The 11,427-nt window shown below is 66.1% G+C and overlaps 2 protein-coding genes across 9 annotated transcripts; both read right to left on the bottom strand.

Moving 5' to 3' along the window:
• Positions 1-1,211: 1,211 nt before the first annotated feature.
• VPS25 (vacuolar protein sorting 25 homolog) lies at positions 1,212-4,246 on the bottom strand. 2 transcript variants are annotated; one of them, XM_030023082.1, is made up of 6 exons: positions 4,143-4,246; positions 3,756-3,901; positions 3,612-3,665; positions 3,066-3,154; positions 2,464-2,539; positions 1,212-1,897 (listed from the first exon to the last, which is right to left on the bottom strand). In XM_030023082.1, exons 1-6 carry the CDS (start codon positions 4,187-4,189, stop codon positions 1,785-1,787), a joined length of 525 nt encoding a protein of 174 aa, XP_029878942.1. In that variant the 5' UTR covers positions 4,190-4,246; the 3' UTR covers positions 1,212-1,784. The 2 variants fall into 2 exon arrangements, with proteins under 2 accessions (XP_029878942.1, XP_029878941.1); XM_030023081.1 differs by having other exon boundaries at positions 3,612-3,901.
• A 304-nt stretch (positions 4,247-4,550) lies between these two features.
• Positions 4,551-10,632, bottom strand: RAMP2 (receptor activity modifying protein 2). Of its 7 annotated transcripts, none has more exons than XM_030023426.2 (5): positions 7,305-7,871; positions 6,086-6,196; positions 5,583-5,685; positions 4,835-5,099; positions 4,551-4,745 (listed from the first exon to the last, which is right to left on the bottom strand). In XM_030023426.2, the coding sequence occupies exons 1-4, from the start codon at positions 7,363-7,365 to the stop codon at positions 4,844-4,846; spliced, it is 531 nt and encodes a 176-aa protein (XP_029879286.1). In that variant the 5' UTR covers positions 7,366-7,871; the 3' UTR covers positions 4,551-4,745; positions 4,835-4,843. The 7 variants fall into 7 exon arrangements, with proteins under 7 accessions (XP_029879286.1, XP_029879287.1, XP_040981468.1 ...); XM_030023427.2 differs by having other exon boundaries at positions 4,551-5,099; positions 7,305-7,455; positions 7,599-7,867; XM_041125534.1 differs by having other exon boundaries at positions 4,551-5,099; positions 7,305-7,867.
• Between the last annotated feature and the right edge of the window lie 795 nt (positions 10,633-11,427).

Genomic DNA, 11,427 nt, shown 5'->3' on the forward strand with positions numbered 1-11,427 from the left:
ACTGAGCCTAGGCTGTCAGAACAGGCACCTGAGAGCAGGGCACGTGAACCCAGCCTGGGCTGCCCCCAGACTGCTGTAGCACCGGGGGGCAGGTATGCTCACTGCAGGCTGCGCCATCCCATTCGCTCAGGTAAGTCATCTCAATGCTCACAGGGATGATGGTCTCCAGAAAGTGTTGGAGACCACAGTAGCCCAGTGTGTCAGTGACTCGGCATGAGTGCTGCAAGTGCCCTTCTCCAGCAGAGGAGTCCTGGCACACAGCAATCCCTCCACAGCACTGCTGTCACCAGCACAGAGAGGAACCCTAGGCACCAGCCTCCAGCCACAGCTCCAGAGTGACATGGCCAGATCAAGCCAGCACATCCCACTGAGTTCAGGTCAATGGGCTCCTGCTACAAAAGGTACATTTTTAAGTTTCACAGCCCCACAAACTCAGCCTGGACTCCAGCATCCTGTCTACACTGAAAATTACCTACTATCGATGATGGCTGTCAGCAGCACTGCAGCTGAACCAGTGCCAAGTCATCCTCCAAGGGCAGGGCAGGCAGGACAAGCTGTTCAGCACTGGCTGGGGACAGACAGCTAAAGCATGCCGGGAAGCAGGCACCGTCTGCTCCGTCAGATCCTGAGAACGACCACACTGGGTCTGATCAAAGGTCGCTCCAGCGCAGCACCCCACCTCTGCATGCAACAAGCACTGAATACTCGGGCAAAGAATGGGAAAGGTGAGCGTGATCCTTCCCCAGCACAGCGGTCCAGCTTCCCCTGGTCAACAATTAAGGATTTACTGGGTCAAAGACTGTACCTGGGTCGTGTTTTCTGACCAGCTGGGTACTTTGTTATCAGCACTGAGAATCTAAAAAATTAGTCATACCCTCTACCAGCCACTGTTGCATAGCGCTTACCCCACCACCTCTGCAACAAACCCATTAGCTTTCAGTGGACTGCACGTGGAAAATGAAAGTAAATGTTGCCCTGAAGACAGGCAGCAAGGACCCACATGGTCTGTAGCTCTGGCATGTGGAAAAAAGCACTTGTGCTGCCTGCTTCCCACTGGGGTGGGTGGGGTGGCTTGGCAGGCCCACCCTCCCCACAGCACACTGCTGTGTTCATCTGGTGCAGTAAGGAAACGTGGCTGAAGGGCAAGAATCTGGTACGTTGCTCTGTTTTGTTTCTGATGGAAAAATAAAGATAGACGAAAACACCCAGGGTGCTCTATAAATACATCTCATTTTAATTACTTCAAATTAGTTCCTTGGCATCCACTCCCACCCTGCTGCACAGCCTGCTTTGCAGCAAGCCCATATCATTCTGCCGTTGAGGTCTTCTACAACACAGCAGCGACAGCGAGCTCCTTGTGCTTGCTTTCACCCCACGTGGCAACGCAGCGGGGACTGCAGAGCCCAAGCACATGGTTGGCAGGAGGGAAGGAGTTGCCCTTCGAGGCCAAGCTCGACCAGCCAGCTGAAGAGACCGCTCCGTGGCCTTCACAGGAACAGGGATCAGCAACAGGAGCAGTCCCATTATCTAACTTCTGGGTGGTCCCTCTCAGAACTGCCTAGAGCAGCTTTAGCCTCTCAAACACCGTCAACAGGGAGAAAAGACAGAGGATCTCTGAATACTTCTAAGAAGTCACGTCTTTGGAAGGCTTTGCAGATTCTCCTTGCCCCAAGAAATCCCGAGTATGCAGCTGCTTGCAGTCACAGCTTGAAACCAGGCCAGGAAAACAAACCTTCACAGCGAGAACTGCTTCAGCAGCCAGGGAAGAGGGGAGGGGGCTCCTATCAGAAGAACTTGACGCCTCGGCCATCATCCAGCGTGATAATTTCAGCCTTGTGCTCTTGTTGCAAGGCTTGCAGGGCACGGAGCAGCATAGTCTCATCTAAGCCGTGGAACTCTAGGGAAGGACAGAGATCCCCATCAACAGGAAAAAAAAAAAAAAATCACATCAGGAAACAAACAGGCTTACAAAGTCCAGGGACTGCTGACAGTGAAGCAGAGGGCTCTGAAGAGCACCTTTCAGACTCCAGCGCCGTAACGCTACGACAAATCCAGAGTCACGGCTACACTGACAGACTCATCACTACATTGCTGCATCAGGAACAAAGCCTGAAGGTCAACAGACAGAAGGGAATGAGTCACAGCAGTCTCAAAGGCAGAGCAGAAGCTAGGCACAAAACCAAAACACCCCACACCTCACGCCAGATAAAGAGCTGGGTGCTAGGGAGGCTTGTGGAGTGGGGGGGAGGTTTAAAAAGCAAACAGTGATAACAAAGGGAGATGTTCCTGCAAAGTGGTAAAAAAGCCTTCAGAGTGGCGTTTGCCAGTGGTCACCAGTGTGAACTTGCATAAGCAATTTTAAAACATTTAATCTACAAAACTATAATCTGACAATCAACTGTTTATGCACTCAAATCAAGTGTGCTCTGAAAACCTGTGCCAGAACATTACACACAACATTACCTTCATTCTCTGTATCATCTCCACTGGCTAATTCGTACAGCGTGAATACGGAGTTAGTCAAGCCGTTCTTTGACACCTGGAAACATAAGAGCAATATAGCAAATCTTGTCCATGTGATTTAACATCCTTGGCAAGATCTTCTCGTACATCTCAGCGCAAATGAAATGGAATGCGGACAGCACTTGATGAGGAAAAATACCCTGGAAATGCTCTAGGGGCACTGGAGAGTCAAGAAATGACGCCTAAGGAAACTAACACGGTTCTTTTCCCTGCCCTTCTGCTCTTTCTGCCCGTGTGTTTCGCAATAAGGACTTGTGCCAAACGAAGGCAACGCTGCTCTGTCCTCACTACAGAACAGCCAACTGCAGTGGGAGCAGACGACTGCATCTGCTGCTCAAACTGCATCTTACAGCAAGTAAAAAGCTGTTAACATCTCTACGCTTCTCTGCCACAGAGAAAAATGGAAGAAGAAACGCAAAAGCAGTGAAGAAGCAAGAGAAAAATATCACAGTGGTCTTTTTCACAAATCGCGGCCAATACCACCTGTCCTCCCGGGCACAGAAAGCCTGGTCTGTGGGGTGAGACAGCTTCTACGTTCTCACCCACTGATAGATGAGCTTTCCCCATTCTTCTGGTCTCCTCCACATGATCAGAAAACTGGTTTTGTTCTTATCTAACCATTCCAGGTTCCCTAAAATCAACAGGGAAAAGGTATTTAATCAGAGCACAAGTCTACAGTAACGATCAAACCTGCAGATTTCAGGACACATGCTGGACATTACACCCACAGGTACCTTCAGGTACCTGCCTCTCCCCGCCCCGTGACCGCTCGTGCTAACTCCCTAACTATCTCTACCTGTACAGAAATTAATTTCTCCTTCAAGCCCCATCTTCCTCCCACAACTTCACCCACCCCGGAAAGGCAAGGTCCGGCTCCCACGCGTGGGCGATGCCAGGGGGCCGTGGTGGGCAGGGAGGGCCCCGGGACCCCGCTCAGGCAGAGCGAGGGTCCACGGCAGCAGGGCGAGCCCCGGGTCCAGCTCCCGGCAGCAGGACGGGGCCTGCCCAGCTGCTGCCACCCTTCCTGCCCCGCTAACTACGGGTCGGGCACCGGCCGCAGGCGGGACGGACGGACGGATGGCACCCACCGTTCTTGCGGAGCTCCTCCAGCACCACCTGGATGGACTCCAGCGGGAGCTTCCCTGGGTGGGGGTTAAGGAGACGCTCACCGACCGCGGAAGGCAGGGAGGGAAGGGGGCGGCAGGCGGGGGCACGGGCCCCGCAAAGGATACGCTGGAGGCGGCGGTTAGCGAAGAGCGGGCTGTCCTGGGCCTCCCGCACCGTCATGGCGGGCAGCCGGTGCCGCCGGCTGTAGGCGAGTGCCAGCGCGCACCAGGCCGAGAGCTGCTTCTGCCGCGTCTCCCCGTTGGGCTGCAGCCTGCGGGGCTCCGCTCAGCGGCCGGGCCGGGGCCGGGACCGGGGCCAGGCGGCTCCGCGGGGCACCCGGCGCTCCCGGCCCGGCCTAACGCCAGCCGCGGCTCGGCTCGGCTCGGCTCGGCTCGGCCCGGCCCGGCCCGGCCCGCCCGCCCCCCCCCCCCGCAGCTCCCGCACCCCCCGGTCCCCCCGCCCCACCCCACCCCGGCCCCGCTCCCCCGGCCCCGGCCCCGGCCCGCGCTCACGTGAAGAACGGCGGGAAGCTGTACTGCCAGGGCCACGCGAAGCTCATCGCCGCCACCGGAACCGCCGCCGCCTTCCGGCCCGCCCCGCCCCGCTTCCGGCCCGCTGCGCGGTGCCCCGCCCTCCCCGCGAGGCTCCGCCCCCGCTGAACCCCGCCCCCCACAGACCCGCCCCCCGGAGCCCCGCCTCTCCATGACGACGACGGCGGCGGCGGCGGCCCGCCCCCTGCCCGGTGCCCCGCCGGTCGCGTTCCCCGCGGAGGGGTGCGGGCTCCGTCCGCGCCCAGAGCTGCCCGCTGCCGCCCCGCGGCGAGAAGCTGCCGGCGAGGCCGTGACGGGTCGGTGCTGGCGGCAGGAGCGGGCCCGGGGGGCCGCGGCGGGAACGAGCGGCGGAAGAACCAGCGCCACGCGTGGGGGAAGAAGCGTTTAATCCCCAGCCGCGGGGCCGGCGGTGGAGCGGGGAACGGGGCGGGTAGGCGCCGCCGGCGGCACACCGGGAACCGGCCGCCCCGGCAGCGTGTGCCGGTAACCCCGGGACCCCCCCCGGGGCTGCTGAAGCGACCGGTGGCCCCGCAGGCCGGGGCGGGGTGGGGGGGGAAGCGTGGGACAGCGCCCGGGCGCAGGACCTGCAGGGCCACCGCTGCCCGCTTTCTGCCCGCCGCAGGCAGCAGAGCGGGGCGGCTGCGGGTGCCCGGGCAGCGGCGCTAGGGCTGGGCTTTGCCGTCCTTGCTGCGCCAGATGACCAGGGTGACCAGGAAGGGGATGAGGCAGATGGGGGCGATGATCATGGCCAGCAGCACGTCCTCGGGCGGGTCAAAGTAGACCTGGTGCTCCAGGGTGCAGTTGTGGAAGTAGCGGTGGTGGCTCTGGAAGATGTACCGCTCCGCCAGCGCATTGGGGTAGCCGTAGTGCAGGTGGTCAGCCCAGGTCTCCAGGCAGGTCTGCAGGAAGCTGTAGGGCCTGGGAAGAGAGCCGCGGCGTGCTGGGAGAGAACGAGGATGCGCGGGGGCACGGGGTGGCTGCGGGACACCAGAGGCACAGACCCCCCCCCAGGTGCCCCCGAGCCCCCTGCCCTGGCCCAGCAGCACCCCTCCGGACTGCCCGGGGCTTGCCCTGCGCCCCTCTGCCTGCGCCAGCCAGCCCTGCGCAGGCAGGAGCTGCTGGAGGGGAATGTGGCCCTGGGTCCCTCAGGCCAGGAGCTGGTGGCCCGTCGACACAGCCCGGGGGCTCTGCCCCAACCGAACACTTTCTGCTGCCTCAGGAGCTGCTCCACTCGTGTGGACCTGGGGATGGAGCAGCCACAGGGAATGCCCCCACCAAAGGGTCCCCATGTGCGGCTTCCCCAGCCAGGGACGTCCCCGGAGCTGGTCAGAGCCCCCTGCACCCCCTGCACCCCTGCAGCGCTGCCCGGGAGGGCTCTCCGGCCATCCCACCGCCCTGTACCTGCTGATGACTTTCCACTCGCACAGCTCCGACGCTGTCACGTTCTTCATCAGGTCAACGAAGAACTCCCAGCACTTCTGCGTGATGTTGGTGTACGTCTCTTCTGCAGGGGAAAGGCACTGAGCGTGGGCAGCACGCCCCCGCCAGAGCCCGTCCCTGCCCACGGCTGCTGGCAGGTGACACCCGGCACCCGGACCCGCGCCCAGGCTGGCAGGGAAGACACGGGCACGGTGTGGGGCTGCATCCCGCAGCAGCCCCGGGGCGATGCCTGGGAGCATGGCAGGAGGACACGCTGCTGCTGGCTGCCCCCACCGTGGCCAGTGCCGGGGAGGGCTCCGTGGCACAGGCTGGCTATTTTGGGGATGGACAGAGATCACACGGCCAGGGGAAAGGGGGTGTCACCCTGCGGTGCAGAGCTGGCCCCGGCTAGGGCACCACCGGCCCCGGCTAGGGCACTGTCGCCCCGTAGTGCTGCCCAGCCCTCACCGAGCCCCGGCACTCACCAACGAGCTGGGCCGTCCAGTTGAACACGGCCACAGGTGGGCTCGTCCTGGCATCCTGGCCAAAGCCCTCCACCTCAGCGCCTGTGTGGCAGAGCCCGGTCCCCAGGAGCGCTGCGGAGGGGAGGGGACAGGGTCAGCAGGGGACGGGCGCTGGCAGGGGTCCATGCACGGGAGCTGCCCTGACAGAGGCTGGGTCTGCAGGAGGGAACTGGTTTCGGGTGTCCCTTGGGGGCCGCTGGAGCCGGTGGTCAGGGCACAGGGAAGTGTGCTGTCCGGAGCCCAGCACGCACCTGGGGCCAGGGTGTCCAGCCCCCTTACAGGCAGGGGCTGTGGGGATGGGGCCAGGCTGCGGGCAGCTGCCCGACAGCTTGGAGGGACTGTCTAGGGCCTCTGGGCCCTGGGCTGTGGGCCACAGCATAGGGGCGAGCAGTGCTCCCCACCCATGGGGAGCCGGCGCGGGGGCCGCCCCATCGCCCCAGGCAGCTGCATTGCAGCCGGACGGGGCTGGGGCAGGAAGAGGAAGCGCTGGCCACAGCACAGCACTGCCAGAGAGCCCCTCTGCCTGCCATCCGCCCCACACCCAGCACAGCCCACCATGGCCGTGGGGCACGTCCCGCCTGGCCCACTGGAGCCCCACAGCCCGAGGAAACCGCCCTGTCCATCTTCTGCCCTCAGCTGAGGGCCCACGGCGTGGGGCAGCGATGCCGGTCATGTGGTGAACCGCACCGGTGGGCTCTGCCTGGGCCGCTCGTGGGGAGCTCCGGCACGGCCGGGAACTGGCCACGGGGTGCTCCCAGGCTGGCACGGTGGCTGCAGCGAGGGCAGCCTGCCCTGTCCCGGTCTCTGTCCCCGACGGCCCCGTCCAGCCCCTCTCCGCACGGGCACGTGTGGTGCCGTGGCTCCCGGCCTGGGGCTTCGCAGGGCTCCCCAGCCACTCTCTTGTGGGTCATTTGCAAAAAGATTGGGGACGAGCGTGGTGGGGGACGCCCCGCAGCGCCCGTTGCCCGCCTGCCACCGGCCCCCGGCCACGCAGACGACGGCCACCATGGCCGCCCTCGGTTCTGCCCGGCTGGCCCCGTGCCGGGGTGGGCGGTGGGCCGGGCTGAGCCAAGACCCCGGCCCCGGGCCCCACGCGCGGGAGGGCGGCCGCGTGCGGGGTGGTGCGAGGCACGGAGCCTCCCGCCGCCGGTGGCCCCGGGGCCGCCCCCCGCGCACTTACCCCAGAGCAGCAGGAGCCCTCGGGAGAGGCGGTCGGAGCCCGTCTGCGTGCACGGTGCCATCCTGCAAAAGCCTGCCGGCTAACGACCGGGACAAGTATTTCAATGGAAATAACAGGAAGCAACTCCTTTCCTCTGACAGGGGCAGTTTGACTACAGGAGACGTGTGAAAAATGAGATTGCTTAGCTCTGCTTTAAAGCGGCTCTCCCGGCGGGACCCCGCCGCCGTGCGGCGCGGTGCCGGCCCCCGTGGGCATCGCTCCCGCGCCCCGGCACCCGGGCAGCCCGCGCCTCACCCAGCGGCCCAGAGGCTCCGCTCCCCGCGCAGCACGTCCAGTTTTACGAGGCCGCTATTTGTTTACTTGTGTATTTCTCTTTAATCCTGTCTGGGCTGGGTTGTGAAATCCCTCGTCTCCTGCGTGGAGGGCAGGCAGCCCGACAGCCGGGGGGGGGAGTGGACGGGGAAGCGTAATGTCCCCGGACAGGCGCTGCCGCCCGGGCGCTGGGGCGGCAGGGGGACCCACAGTCCCGGCACCCACAGCTTCTGGCTCACAGGGCCACCTGCCCCGTGGTGGGCATCGCCAGAGCAGCCCCCTGGCCCCTGCCTGCAGCCGGGAAGGGAAGGGCGATGGTGCGACCTGCCCACGGGTGTGAGGCCCACGCAGGCGGGGAGATGGGGAGAGGGCAGAGACTTGGCTGACGTTGCCAGTCCTCCGCCCCGACGCCTTCCTCCCGCACCGCCCAGCCCGGTGCCTGCCCGGCTCTGCTGGAGCCCCTCGGTCCTGGCGCAGCTCCCGCCTGCGGGGCCTGCATCCCCCCGCAGAGCAGCGCCACCGAGGACGAGCCCAGCCCCGTGGGTCTGCAGCGTTCCCACCTGAGGACCAGGCTGAGGCTGGTTGAGCTCATTTCACCTCTGGCCCCAGGGCAGAGCACGAGCCCAAAGCTGCCCCTTTAACAGCCTGCCCGCGGGACGCACAGAGCATGAATCGGAGCATGATGAAGCGCAGCTCGGAGGGAGCCTCCCTACTGCAGAAAGACGATCTCGCTGGGCTTCATGCTCCCCGGCAAACATCCTGGCAGAGCCACCCGACCCTCCCCAGGCAGCGGCAGCCACCGCTCCAGGGCACTGTGGGACCTTTTGCGGGCGAGTGACCGCATCTGGAAACCATCAGGCCATAGCGTCCTGGGGGCAGAAGGGTTGGAGCCCCTGGTCCCGCTCTTTGTTGGAGCCACTGGAGCCTCCAGCCGGACGGCAGCAGCCTCTGCCAGGGAGACACCCAATGATCTCAGCACGGCCCTGGGGCTGGGATGGCCGCCCCCCTCCTGGGGCGTCCAGAGGGGACGGGCAGGGACAGGACAGGCAGGGATGAGACAGTGGCTGCCAGCCAAGGCCTGGGGCTCCCGCCCCCCTAGCCAGGCATCCCTGGCGCTCCCTGCCAGCCCCCATCCGGGGGTGCCAAGGAAGGGGCTTGGCCCATGCAGGGTCAGGACCCCAGCGGCGCCTGGGACCCTTCTCCCGACGCTCCCTGCCCTGGGGCAGATGCAGGCATCCGGAGCCCTGGGCCCAGCCTCCCCTGGTGCCACGGGACCCACTCCATCCCCAGGGATGCCCAGACTCCCCTACCTGCTCTGCCCTGTCCCCCTCACCCTTGGCCCACTCGTCCTGCTCATTAGTTCCCAGGGCTGGGAGGGAAGGGGGCTGTTGCCAGCCCCTCGCAGGCACAGAGGCAGGCAGGGGCTGGGCAGCTGCCCACTGGGGTTTGAGCCCCTTTCCGGGCTCTGGTGAGCGTCAGGGCGGCTGCAAGGGGCACGAGGCAGCTGAGCCCCACAGCCACAGCCACAGCCATCCTGGGGGGCAGCCCTCCCAGCCTGGGGGGCCTGGCCCCGGTGCAGTTGGTGAAGTATTCGGCGTGGACCTGCAGGAAGAAGGTGTCGAGGATGGCGCTGGGCCACGGGCAGGAGAGCAGCTGGGCTAGCAGCTGGGTGCAGCTGGAGAGCTCGCTGTAGGTGCTGTGGAGGGGACGGCATGAGGCCGGCCTGCTGGGACGGGGACACGTGCACCACGGTGGCCCCACAAAGGCCCCGCTCCGAGCATGCATTTGGCACCGCTGGGGCTGATGCCGACCCACCTGCTGATCTGGTCCCAGCAGCAGCGGCTGCCCTCGGGGGTGGCCATGAGGGCAGCGTGGAAGGGGGCCCAGCAGTAGAGGGAGATCCAGTCCTGGTAGGTGTCCTGGCAGCGGCCCGGCCCCCCCAGGACCTCCAGTGGTCCTGCAGAGCACCGGCCAGACCCTGGGATGCCACCCCACCCCTAGCTCTCCCCCCCAAGCCCGCTTTCAGGAGGGCTGTTTGGGGTCACCCCTGGGGAACACTCCCAGCTCTCCCCAGCATGGGCCAGGCACCCCATTTGCCATGTGGGAGTTCAACACATGACCTTGGGGGTCTCCACGCTGGGGCTGCCTGTGGCCGCAGGGGCCCCATGGGCTCAGCCAAGCCGGGACCTGGGCTCTTGTGAGCCCCTGCACAGACCACACGGGGCCCACTGAGGTCTGTGGGTGGATGGGGAGGACAGCCAGGATGGCAGGAGGGCAGGTCTACTCACCATCCTCATCCAGGTACAGGTAGTGACCTGGAAGGACAGATGGTGCTATTGGTGCCAGCAGGACCCGCGGGGCCATGTAAGGGCAGGGCCCCGTCCACCAGGGGTGCGGACACCACCTCCACCAGCAGCAGAGCCCATGGCCATGGCGATGCTGCTGCAGCCGGGGCCAGAGCCACACTTGGACGATGGCACCAGGGTCTTACCTTCGTCCTCGAGGTCCCCGTACTCAGCGTCCCCACGCCCTGCAGCAAGGACACACAGGGTACCAGGGCTCCACAGCCAGGGAGTGCCCAGCCGGCTGTGGGGCACAAGCCAGGGTGGTCCCAGCACACTGGAGATCCCTCCTCCTCCCTGGCCAAGCTAAGCACAGCAGAGGTGACTGGGCCGAGGGGAGGGAAGGGGAGCAGGAGGCTCCTGGCTCTGCCTCGGCCTTTGCAACCGGGGCAGGGCAGCTTCTGAGCAAACACTGACCCCGTGGGCAGGGAAGTGCGTGGCAAACCCTGTCCAGAGCATCCTCCAAGAGGAGACCAGGAGGGGCCAGGGGAGCTGCCACCCAGCATGGACATGTTGGGACGGAGGGGAGAAACAGGCCAGGGACCCTGTGGGGACTCGTTGCCTGGCCAGACCCTGTGCCTGATCCCCCAGGCGCCTCCATGCAGCCCCCCCCCCCGGCTGCCACCCCCACGCCGCACCGCGCAGCAGCAGCCCCGGCGGCTGCGGGTCCGGGCTGCCCTTACCCCGCTGGAGCAGAGAAAGGAGCAGGCAGCAGAGCAGCCGAACCCCGGGACGCATCCTCCCACCACCGTGCCCGCTGCGGCCCGGCTGGGGCTGGGGCTGGGGCTGTGCCCGGGCATTTATCCCGGTCCCCGGCCCGGCCCAGCGCTGCCTGCCTGCTCCCGAGCCAATGCCCGGGAAGGTCGGGGGGACGCCGGGCTCCCGCCCCGCCTGACTCAGCGAAGCTCCAGAGGGATCAGATGCGGGGCTGCGGGTACGGACCGGCCCTGCTTGTCCCTCGCGGTCACCCTGGCGGGGCCGCCCGCCTCCCTATCCCCCCCGCCGGGAAGAGGCGCCCCGGAGCCCGGACGGCCCGGGGGCGCGGACCTGCCTTCCCGGGGCAGCCCCCGGCCCCCGTCCGGCGGGGCCGGGGCAGCCGTCGCCCCGCACCGCGGCGTGCGGCGGGGAAGGACGGGGCCCCCGCCGGGGCAGGACCCAGCACCGCCCGCTCCCCGCCGCCGGGGCCCCCAGAGCAGGAAGGCCGCCGCCAACAGCCGCTTCCTGCCCGGCGCCGCCGCAGGAAGCCCGGGGCCCGCCCGGCCGCGGGGACCGGCCCCGCCACCGTCCCGCGGCGAGGCGGCACCCGCGTCCCCCGGGGCGCCGGGCCCGTCCCCGCCCGCTCTGCGGCCCCGGCGGCGGGGCCCAGAAGGGCCGCGACCGCCGGAGCCGGGGCCGCCGGGGCGCCCCGTCGGGGAGCGCGGCACCGCCGGCCCAGGCTGCCCCCGGGCCCGGACGGCGGCAAAGCCGGG

This window comes from Aquila chrysaetos, chromosome 8 (assembly GCF_900496995.4).
Source record: "Aquila chrysaetos chrysaetos chromosome 8, bAquChr1.4, whole genome shotgun sequence".
NCBI lineage: Eukaryota > Metazoa > Chordata > Aves > Accipitriformes > Accipitridae > Aquila > Aquila chrysaetos.